Source organism: Furipterus horrens, unplaced genomic scaffold (genome assembly GCF_987537825.1).
Source record: "Furipterus horrens unplaced genomic scaffold, mFurHor1.1.pri manual_scaffold_3, whole genome shotgun sequence".
In the NCBI taxonomy this organism is placed as follows: Eukaryota; Metazoa; Chordata; class Mammalia; order Chiroptera; family Furipteridae; genus Furipterus; species Furipterus horrens.
Genome location: NW_028327173.1, coordinates 12,101,102 through 12,112,574, shown reverse-complemented (window position 1 = coordinate 12,112,574; position 11,473 = coordinate 12,101,102). Strand labels below are relative to the sequence as shown.

Genomic DNA, 11,473 nt, shown 5'->3' with positions numbered 1-11,473 from the left:
TAACCATATAAATATAACTTAAAGAAAGTTAAAGCATCCCTTATTTTTTGGCATCTGTCATGCAATTTAACATGTCAAATAAACCACATTATTTTTAGCATCTCTTTTTTTACAAGGTGAAAGAACAAACCCTTTGAGATTTTCCAGAGCCTTCTGAAAGAGTCACTTTGAGATCAAGATTTCATTTAAGATTTGAGTTAGGAAAAGCAAAATTATCAAAAGCGTGAAAACAAAAAGAAACCAAGAAATCCTTGGCTCTTTTAAAAGCGAGAAGCCTAGGCTCTCCTAAAAAGTCACTGACACAGTGAATATAAGCAAAGGTGAAATACAAAATCTTTTGTTTCCTAGGCAGTTTACTCAAAAGGTAAAGAAAAATCTTTTACAATCTCTTGTAAAGAGCTGACCAAGAAAACTTTGCTGTTTTAACAGAGAAAACCAAATTTGAGTTTTGCATTGATACACGGTTGTGCTCATTTTTTTAAACCTTATAAATAACTCAATTCAGCCTTAGCCAGCTTGACTGCACATGAAATTTCTCTTCCTCAAATCCTTTCCAACTTTCTATATTCACTAAAAAAATATTTTTTATCCTACATTTTTCTCTTTTTCATTCTGTAACAATATTTAAACAACTTCTAAACAAGAACTTTAAAACAAAATTACTCTCCTTTTTTAAAAACAAAAATGTATCCTACATTCTTTGCATACAGAGCTTTTTCTTCATTCTTATTATTCTTAGCAGTTTTGTTTACATTTATTAAGTAGACTTCCTAATCCTTAGTAACCTTATTTTCCAGTGAAAACAAGGAAGTAGGCAATGGTTAACTGTCTGCCATCTAGCAACATTCTATAGTAAATGAGCAAATTTTATAAATATGCCAGCTCATAATTTCTAAAAACATATGCTTCCTGTAGTACATTTTATATTTATTAAGAGACCCAAATATATTTCTCTATCCCATATAAAAAATAAGCCAAAAACATATAGGCTTAAACTTGTGCTTAGACATTAACATTTCAGTAGTTTTTCATACTTAGAAATGATCTAGCAGGGTGGACAGAGGGATGAGGAGGTAGAGATTTGAAGGGGCTCCTATCAACAGATTCATGGGAAGTGAAGATCAAAGGTTAAGAAGAGATGGGGAGGGAGGGGTCTTAGAGGGACCAGTTTGTAGAAGCCTTAAGTTTCCAAAGAAGTCAGTGAAGTTCCAAACTCAGCAGGGGTTTGAGAAGCAGGGTTTCAGTTGACTGGGAAGTTCATTTGGGAGGAACAGAATCAAATAGAGAGAGAAGCTTTCCAAAGAGCCAGGAAGAAATTTTTCAGCTTAGAGAGTCAGGGAGAGAATCCCTACTCAAAAGAAAGAGCCAGGAAGAAGGACTTCTAGCCCAGCAGGTACTTTTCAGACAAAGCAGTCCAGAACTCTAAATTCAGCTTCAGAGAGCATTCTCAGACCCTTAGGAATCAAAGCCGGTCCTCCCCGCACTTCAGCAGACATGAATCCACAGCACTGGCTTGGGACTCCGACTCACCAATGGACCCCAATCCATCAGACAAAGGTGCGCACTTGGGATCCTGGGGGAGAGGTCCAGGGTCCAATGATGAATCAGCTATCATTGAAGTCATGACCCCATGACCACTAGAAAACCAGATGCTGGACAGTAGTTTAAGTGGTAGAAACAGATTTTATTCAAGACTATTGCAACAGGGGCCAGTGTAGAACTGGGCTCAATTCTTTTTAAAAAATTTTTATTTATTTATTTTTAGAGAGAGGAGAAGGAAGGGAGAAAGAGAGGGAAACATTGATGTGTGAGAGAAACATTGATCAGTTGCCTCTCGTATGCCCCCTATCGGGGACATGGCCTGCCACCCAGGCATGTGCCCTGGCTGGGAATCAACCCCACGACCTTTCAGTTCTCAGGCTGGTGCTCAGTCCACAGAGCCATATCAGCCAGGGCTGGGCTCAATTCTTAATAGGACAATTGCAGATCCTTATTTTTCTTAAGTGGGGATTAATAGCCAAGGAGCAGAGAGGTAGGTTGGTGGGTGGAAAATTGCTAAGAGGGTGAGATAGTTCTTGCTAAACTGACCTAATAGAACTTTGGCTGAAGGCAGGCCGGGGTGGACAGACATCACCTGAGGATGTGGAATCTGGTCAGATATTGATGGTGGTTGGGATTCTCACTAACATTACATGGCGTTCTTGCTAAAACTGGGTGATACTGAGATGGACATGGAAACCCAGAGGTGGACCCAAGGTCTCAGAGGAGCCTGACTAAAGTTTGGTCAAGAAGAGCGTCTCTGGCAGTGGCAGCCCCCAGACCAATGTAAAGCAAGTGCGGCCCCTCCTCAAGCCTCAGCACTAAAGACCTCGATGGGCTTGGAAGTTGTCCTAAGAAAGGAGAGCACCTCCAGATTGCAGAAATAAGGAGCCCCTTCCTCAAAAAATGTGACCTTCACTCCTGTCCACCTTCAGCGACGTCAGACGGACCACCGAGCCCCTCACCTCTGGTCTAGGCCTCTGACCCCGGCCTTGCCTCACCTCTCTCCTGCCTTCTCTCCGCCTTCCCTCTCCCCCAGGCTGCTGCCTCCCCACTGCCTCCCTAAATCCTCTGCACAGCTTCCAGCCTGGGCCTTTGTTCCCTTTTCCCCTGGGTGGGTCCCAGCCTTCAGCCTTTCTTTGCCGGGTCTAAGGTCTTTCTACCCACTGGCCTGGCTGCTGCATGAGGGGAGGCACAGCGGAAGAGGCTGAGGGCTTGGCTTGCCTTCTCCTGTGTTTGTCAGGGACCTGGGGGTCTGAGGCCTCTCTCTCAGGCCCCGTCTTTCACACTCATAAGTGACCCCAGTAAGCCACATGTTCCCTGCCAAGGTCAAGACCAGTAGCAGGACACAGTCATGCCCAGTGCTGGGCTGGAGGAGCCAGGTGGCCACAGTCAGGGCCCAGGCCTTCCTGATTCCTCTGGGGGCTGGCCTTGCTGGAGGGCTTCAGGGAGGAGGTGGCAGAGTAGCCCATGGGCCCTGGATCTGCCCCCACCTCTACCTGTTCCATGTGTGTGGTCCCCAGAGCAGGAACCGCTACCCCTCTTCTCTGTCAGAGCCCAGAGGGTGCTAAGGCAGTGCAGGGGGTGCCGAGGAGGTGGAGCTGCAGGGTGCAGTGGGTGCTGGGGGGGTGGGGCTGCAGGGTGCAGGGGGTGCCTGGGAGGTAGGTTTGCAGGGTGCAGGGGTTGCCGAGGAGGTCGAGCTGCAGGGTGCAGGGGGTGCTGGGGGGGTGAGGCTGCAGGGTGCAGGGGGTGCCTGGGAGGTAGGACTGTCGGGTGCAGGGGTTGCCGAGGAGGTGGGGTTGCAGGCCACCCCCCGGGGCCGCTCATAGATGCTGCAGTTGGGGATGGCACCCTGGCAGTAGATATTGAGGTAGTTGCGATGCTTCTCATTGTACTTCTGCTTCCGGAAGCACAGAGCCACGCTTTTGTCACACTCGCAGGTCTGCCTGTCGCAGTCCGTCTGGTTGAGATCCCCTATGGGGAGGGGAGTGCGTGCCTCTGAGCATCCAGCGGCCCCAGGGCCAGCGGCACCAGCACCGCCAGCCGGCCCACCCAGGCCTGGGACTCCTGTGTTAACAGCCCTCCGCGTGGCTCCGGTGTATAGTAAACCCAGAGAACCACTCAGGTCCAGCCTGTCATTGCCTTGTTGAGAAACTGGGGCCCAGAAAGGGATGGGTTTACCTGAGTCACCCAGCAAGCCCAAGGCAGCACTGGGATAGGAACTCAGGTGTCGGGAACGCCCACCCCCTGGCCGGTTACTTTCTGCCATCCTGGGCCTCCTCTCTTCGATCACAGAATCACAGAATACCCTCCCTGGAGGGAGTTTGTGGTATGGATCCAGCGAGCAAAACACTTATAAAGAGCTCAGCTCAGTGCCTTCCACGGAGCAAATGCTTAGTACGCAGTAACTGCTGCTGTGGTTGTGTTATTAATATTAGCCTCAGAAATCACTTACCCCAGAAGTCCCCAGCCTTAGGTGTGCATTAGAATCAGCTGGAAGGCTTGTTAACCAGACTGTCCAACCTCACCCCTGGAGCTTCAGGCTCAGTAGGTCAGGGTGCGGCCTGATTATCTGCATTTCTAGCCAGTGCCTGGGTGAAGCTGAGGCTGCAGGTTGGGGAATTCCCATTGAGAACCACCCACTAGCCAATGGTTTGCAAATACTTCAACCTTTCCAGCAGCAGAATCCTTTTTCCTAAATGAAACTCTTTGCAGAAGGCTAATATTATACATCAGTTGTTGAAAGAGAAGCTTCTAAGCTATAATATACATTAAAGAGCCAGCTGGACCATTCAGGGACCATCCCCCTCCCCCACCATCACCTCTCACAGCAGCTGCCCCCCAGCCCCCAGAAATCCCAGAAGCCATCGCGGAAATCATTGCTTGGGTTATAATGGAGGGACACCCCCTTTTTCAAGCCAGTCCCCCTACCCCATGTTTGAACAGCAGAGTAGGAGGGCCACAGAGTCCTGAGCTCTCAAGGGCCCCAGATGTGCCCAGATTGCCCCAGACTCTTTCTCAGAGAAGAGGAGACTTGAGTTTCTTTGCAAAGCTGGGGTTGCTGGTGAGCAGTTAGTGAGGGGCAAGGAGCAGAGCCTGGTGAAGACAGAAGACGAAGGGAGGCCCAGGCTGTCCATAGCACTGAAACAAGAGCAACTACTGCCCCAGGGAGGGGCCTGAAGGGGAGGCGGGGCAGGGTCACCTAGGCCATCAGCTTGGATGCCACACCCCTCCACTGGGGAAAGGCCATGGCGGGCCCATGGCAAAGGAGGGAACTCTTCCAGGCCTGGCTCTAAAATCTTGAATTCTGGAAAAACCGAGGGTCCTGCGACGGGGCCACTTTCTGGTGGGGTCCCAGTGACAGAACTGGAAGGGGACTGGTCTGCTCTGGTCCACATCCCTTCATGTACTGATGGAGAGACTGAAGCCAGGTAGGGAAGGGACCTACCCTGGGCTACACGACAAGGAGATGCTGGTAGAACCCAGGTTAAACCGATATCTGCTGAGTCCCAGGCCAGTCCATCACAAAGTCTCACCATCACCTGAGGATCTGGTTAAAAGCAGAGATTCCCAGCCCCGCACAGACCCACTGAATCAGAATCACTCCCTAAGCTCTCCAAAGCTGAAGAATATCCAGGGCTAGAGAACCAGGAACCAATTCCGGCTTGGAGATCAGAACAGGCCAGGTAGACATGCCAGAGCCACAGCGAGGGTTGTTAGGGTTACCAAGCAAACAAACAAAAACAAGAGGCCTGGTTCATTTGAATTTCAGACAAATATTTTTAGTATAAGTATGCCCTAAATATTACATGGGACATACTTATGCTAATTCTGAATTCTATGCTAATACTAATTGATTCTACACTAACACTTAATTTTTAGTATAATTATGACCCATGCAGTATTTAGGATATACTTATGTGTAAACATTTTCCATTGTTCTGAAATTCAAATGTAACTGTGCATCCTGGGTTTCATCTGGCAGCCCTGCGCGGGGCCCCGGCACAGGCTGCGGGCAGATATCAGAGCAGGGACTCACTGCAGACAATCATGGTGTTATTCTCGATGGTGTATTCGTAGTGGTCCACGTAGGTGTGGCAGCCCTGGTCAAAGAGCTTCTGGTAGCAGCAGTCGTGGGCATGGCAGCACCTAGGGGCAGGTAGAGGAGAGCAGGCCCGCATAGCCAGGCTTGGCGCATCTGTTCCATTTCGTCACTGGTAAGACCTTCAGACTGAGGCCCAGAGAGGGGTAGTTACTTGTCTGAGGTCACGCAGCCAGGCAAAGCTGGCCAGTGCCCGGGTTCTTGTCCACAATTCTGCCTCTTTTCCCTGTGCCCTGGGCTCCCACATTCGCCCTTGGAGCCCTGGCTGCAGCTGTGGGAAGGGTCAGGTGGTCCAGCCAGGTGGTCAGTGTGAGAGGGAGAGTTTAGGGTTATAGGCTGACTATATATATGCAGAGACTATACCTGGCTGTGCGTGATGGCCGGGAAAGTTAAAGGTCTGAAGGGTTGAGTGGGGGTTGGGGGTGTTGGACAGGGAGCAAATGTGGTGTGGCTGTTCCTGTCCCCTCTGGTGAAGGGAAAAGAATTAGTCAATGTATCGATTAAGCTCCCGGTGATACCAGACTTGGTGCTAGCAGCTTGCGGGGAGAGAGGAGCAGAAGATAAGCCATGGCTTCTGGGAACCCCGGTCTGATGGAGGAAGCAGGAACAGCCCTGTCCTCCAGAGTCTCCAGTCCAGTGGGGGCAGGGGTCACAGGGTCATAGCCCTCGTCTCTGTCAAGCATGGGCTGCATGACTGCTGCTCTCTTGGGTTCGGGGCAGATCAAAGGTTCCTTCCTGGCCAGAGTGGGAGTTCAGATGCCTATGAGCCCGAGACCTGGGAGATGGACAATAGAGATTGTCCGAGATAGTTGGAGAGCACATGAGTCAAAGGTCAAGCTCATTGACACTAACTTGTCAAACAGGCCTCATCCTTTGGGGAAAGGGCCCTCTCCCACCTCTCAAGATGGAAATCAGCTTGAACTGCTCTGCCCCCACCCAGCTCTGACAGCAGCCCAGGCCTTCTGGAACCTACCAGTCCACGTCATCAATGGGCAGGCCACGCCCCCCCAGCCCGCAGTAGCAGCCGTAGCCCACGAAGGACAGGATGGCATTTTTCCCTGTGATGGCTTCCACCATGGTCTTCAGGTTGAACAGGCTGCTGTGCGCTGCAGGCAGGACTGCAAGAGAGCCGAGGTGATGCCGTGAGCTCCCTGCCCTGGGTGACTGGCTGTCCTCCCGGCCCTCATGTCCAGGCGGGTGGGGGCCAGCAGGCAGGCGGAGCAGAAGGAAGGAAGCAGTGCACAAAGCACTTGGTCTGGTGCATTGCCCACCTCCTTACATTAAGCCTATGGCACTGAGAAAATAACAAGAGTTTTTATTATGCCGAGGACCCCCCTGTGCTGGGCGCTGTCCTAAGCCCCGTCCTGCGCATTAACTCATCGGGTGCTCGCTGCGGCCCTACGAGGGGCTATTGTGGTATAGCTGTCCCACTTTGCAGATGAGGACACTGAGGTCCTGAGCACTTAGTAACTTGTCCACGAGCACACTGAAAAGCGGTGGAGACAGAATTTGGGCCCAGGCAGTGAGAGTCCAAAGCTCCACGGTCCCAGGAAACTGTAAGGGGCTTTGCACATGGACGTGCTCTTCTGCATATGGAGTGTGATTCTGGGCCCTCCTGGCTTGGCCTGGCTCCTCTGCCCCCAGCAGGGGTTGGTGCATCGTAGGATACATCCAGAGACAACTGGGTGTCCTGGTCATTCAATGAAGGCACACACACGCATACACACACTCACACTCCTTTCTCTCTGTCAGTGTCTCACAGGAAGCAATGGTGCAATGACCCTTCCTGTACCAGCAAAATCAGCTTCCGGGCTTCTGGCAGCCAGCCCACCCCAGTGACACAGTCTCTCCTCCCAGCTTCCCTGCTTGCTGGGCTCCTGGCTTGTGGTGCCTCCACATTTCCTGGCTCACCCCAGAGCCAACACCAAGGCCACCGCTTAGGTCCTCACCTGGGTGAGGCCATACACCCCCACCCCCCCAATGTAGGCAGGAGAGCTGCTCTATGCCCATTTTATGGATGAGCAAACCAAGTCTCAGAACAGTGAAGGTCATATGGCCTGGAAGTGGCTAAGCCCAGACATGACCCCAGGTTTGTGTGCCCCAGAGCTGTGATGCTGCCACCAAACAGGGCAGCTCCTGCCGGCCTCCCCTACCCTGGCTCCTCCAGCTGGGCCCAGGGTTAGGGGCCCAGTTCAGCACCCTGCCCCTATGCTCTCCACATTCCCCAACCTGCTCTACGGCCTAAAATAGGAAATATACCAGGAGAGGGAGGAGTCAAGAATTTCAGAAACTAAATGTTGGATGGAATCCCAAAGGCTGCAATTACTTGCCTCTTAAGAAGTGGTTGTCCCACATTGCCAGTGATTGGGAACTCACCACCTCAACATGACTTAGTGGGACAATCACAGACTTTGGAGTCAGACAGACCCAGGTACGTCCATAACTACAGCTCCCTGGGGCTCCGTTTTCCCATCTGTAGAATGGGAACAATAGTACTGGCCTCCTGGGAACTCTGGGGCCAGCAGACACCAGACGCTCCCTCCCTCCATGGCACCCACCTACTCCTGGGCTGGACCTGCCCTCCCCCTCTCAGAGGTGATGTTGGGAATCCTTCTGCACCTGGGTCTTCTTGTGCCTTGGCTCTGTGCTTTTCGTCTTTGCAGAGAATAAGGAACAAACAAGAGAGGACATGGGGAAGGAGTAGGGAGAAACGACAGATGACTTGAAGAGGTCAGTTTAGAGCCATGCTGATGTCTACACTGGAGCCCAGGGTAGGGAGAGAGAGGACCCTGCGTCCCATGGGCCTGAGCCTGTTTCCTGAGCTGCGCAGACATTTGGTGGCGATGGCTGTTGAAAGGCTGGGGGCGTGAGGGGCAGGGGGTGGGTACCTGGGGACTCTGCTGGCTTCTTGGTGCAGGAGAAAAATGTGTGTGCCAAGCAGCTTTGGAGTCAAATGAAGTGGATTTGTAAACAGGTGTCTCCACTAACTCTGTGAGACTCTGGGCAGGTTGTGTAACCTCTTTGACCTCAATTCCTAAATCTGCACCCCGTGCAGAGCCCCTTGAGGTCCTGGCTTTCTCACTCCCCCAGTCTGAAAGCCCCCGCCTCCTACCCCCCACCCATCCTCTAGTTGTTACCCCCTGGGCCCTGCCTCCTACCCCCACCCACCTCAGCCGCTCCTTCACACCCTGCACACTTGTACACACACTCACATGCAAACACACACCCATGTTCCTTCATGCACATGTCTTACACATAGATGCACACGCCCATAGTTGCCAGCCTACGTACGCACTCATATGCACGCTCGCCCACAAACACCTCACACACTCAGGTACAGTTTACCCATCTCACACCCATCCACACACTCACACATCACAACTACACTCACAGGCAGCACCCAGAGTGGGACCTGTGGCCTGGAGCGAGACCACGTCCACACTCGCGTTCCGAGTGGAACCCACACCAGTCAGGCTGAAGGCTCTGTCCCTGGCCAGGGGGTTAGGCTGAACTCGAGTGTTTATTTTCTAGGTAACAGGTCACTTTGCCTGCATTCAACCAACAGTTTCTCATGTCTGGCCACATTGAGCCTTATTCTGTTCCTGGTATTTCTTGTGCTCAAAGCTGGCCATGTCCAGGAGCTGGGTAACAGGCTGGACGGAAAGACGGTGAGAGGTTCAGTCATTTCCCATCCACCCCAGGCACCTGCCGCTGGAACGCCTGGATGTGTGGGGGGTCGATTTGTATCTGGGACCTCAGCAGTCGCCGATCCATACACTCAGGGTCACCACCCTGGGTAAGAAGTCCCCAGATCTGTCTCATCATCTTTTTATTTGCTCACATAGACACCACTGTTCCGAACACACCACATACAGATATATGCACCCCTGTGTTCATAAACACCCTCTAGACACGTACATAAACTGTATACCCACGCACAAACTATCAGCTTGTCTACATTTGCAAATGTACACAAACACACACTTCTATGTACACAAATGCCCAGGTTTGTCGGGGTGCCCAGACGCCCAGCAAACATCACCACTTTACGATGCTTGCTCAACTCCAGGCCCTGCCTCTTGAGGCTTGTAAATGCCAACTGCTCGTGGCGTGTTTACAGGTGGTGAGGAATTAACAGCCCCAGAGAGAGGGTGAAGCCTGACAGGGGCTGAGCAGGGTGTTGAAGGCCAAGAGAGACAAAGGACAGACCCAAGGTCTGGCTGCTGGTCAGTGGATGGAGAACCAGGAAGCCCAAGGTCAAGGAAGAAAGCCTGGGGTTGGGGAGAAGAGGGCATCTCCCCTGAGCCTTTACTCACTGCTGCCGGCCAGGATGGCGATGGTGAAGAACTTCACAGCCAGGCTAGACCTGAGAGAGGAAGGAAGCCCAGGTCTTGAGCGAGGCCATTCCACCTTCCTGCGATTCCAGGCCTGCTGCTCCCTCCTGGGCCTCATTATCATTACAGGTGCCCTCCAGGCTGTCCCTTGATGGCCCTGATGACACTGATGCCCTGGTTCCTGCTGCCCCATCCCTGTGATTGGTACCTCCAGGAAGATCTGAGCACCTCCTACCTGCCCGGCACCTCCTGAAGGCACAGCCCCCAGAATGGCAGAGCCAGGAAGCAGCAGGAGCCTTCTCCCCTCCCACCCTGAGCAGGAATCAGCTTGCAAGACAGGAAGCTCACTGCCTCATGGGGGTCAGATCACGTTCTCAGAACCGACTCCCTTGACTATTTGCACCAAAAAGTCGCGTGACCCAACCTGGTGGCTGGGTCTTGCACTTAAGAGTGAGGAGACCTGGGGACCTGGGTCCCTGGGTTCTAGTCCCAGCTCTGCTTCTAAAATGCTGTGTGACCTCGGATAGACCTCTTAGCCTCTCTGGGCCTCAGTTGCCTCATGAGGATTGACTAGAAGATCCGTAAGGCCCTTCTAGTGCTGACAATGCAGTGGCACTTCTCAGCCATCACTGAGACTCAGAGCTCTCCTTCTCAGAGAAATGGATTCAAGGAGCCACCTCCATCCCTGCTCCTCTCCTTGAAGCGTTCCATCCCAGGGGAGTGGGCACATACCTGGAGGTCCTCGAAGAAAAAGGGGCCCTGAGATTTGAACCCCTCCATCCAGAAGGGTATCTAACCAGCACCTTCTTCCTGAATCCTTTGGGGTTGGCCTGCTCCCCAACTGCCATGTCCTGGGTTCTGGGGGGCCAGCAACATAGGGCTCCAAAGGTCTGCGATCTGCTCCAAAAGCTCTGGGGAGTAGGCCCCAGCTTCTTGCTGCCACCTACACTGGCTGCATAGTGCCAGGGCAGTGCCCCTGGGCAGCAGGCCAGTGATACATGCCCTAGAAAAAGGAGGCTCCACCTCCCTCCCACCACCACTGCCACCGCCCTGCCCACGGCTGCCTGACAAGGTCCCCACCCGGGGCTGCTCTGGCCCACAGAGGATGGGGGTTTATGTATCTGAACTGGAGCTGGCCCCTCCCCACGCATCTGAAAGAAAATTAGTCCAAAGTCCTCCCTATTCCCATCTAAAAAGGATGTCAAAATTATTCAATGACACTTGCTGAGGGACAGTCTTTCTCAAGGGGGGGGGGCATTGCAATAAGCTTAGGGACAATTGCAGTGGGGTTTTGCCTTGGGAAAGAGGGATTGAATTCCAGCTCCAAATATAAGGGGGAGTAGGAATTTATAGCCAAGGAGGAGGTGTGGGGGGGTGTCAGTGGATGAAAAAGACTAAGAGGGAGCATCAGAGGTTAGGGGATGCTGGCTGAAGGCAGGCCAGGGTGCTCAGCCATCACAGGGGGAGAGAGGGAGGCTGAACCCCATCAGATAGATAT

General features: G+C 52.4%; 1 protein-coding gene across 1 annotated transcript; it reads right to left on the bottom strand.

Moving 5' to 3' along the window:
- Nucleotides 1-2,280: 2,280 nt before the first annotated feature.
- Nucleotides 2,281-11,016, bottom strand: PLA2G2F (phospholipase A2 group IIF). The gene is made up of 5 exons (XM_090268714.1): nucleotides 10,708-11,016; nucleotides 9,958-10,007; nucleotides 6,615-6,759; nucleotides 5,579-5,688; nucleotides 2,281-3,513 (listed from the first exon to the last, which is right to left on the bottom strand). The coding sequence occupies exons 1-5, from the start codon at nucleotides 10,821-10,823 to the stop codon at nucleotides 3,107-3,109; spliced, it is 828 nt and encodes a 275-aa protein (XP_090124840.1). The 5' UTR covers nucleotides 10,824-11,016; the 3' UTR covers nucleotides 2,281-3,106.
- Nucleotides 11,017-11,473: the final 457 nt, after the last annotated feature.

Bases quoted from the DNA above. Each gene is read 5' to 3' on its own strand.
- PLA2G2F (XM_090268714.1), bottom strand. From the start codon at position 10,823: ATGGCAGTTGGGGAGCAGGCCAACCCCAAAGGATTCAGGAAGAAGGTG. The intron at 10,008-10,707 runs GTATGTGCCCAC...TTCCTCTCTCAG, and splicing joins TTTTCTTCGAGGACCTCCAG to GTCTAGCCTGGCTGTGAAGT. The intron at 5,689-6,614 runs GTAGGTTCCAGA...ACCTGCCCCTAG, and splicing joins CCCATTGATGACGTGGACTG to GTGCTGCCATGCCCACGACT.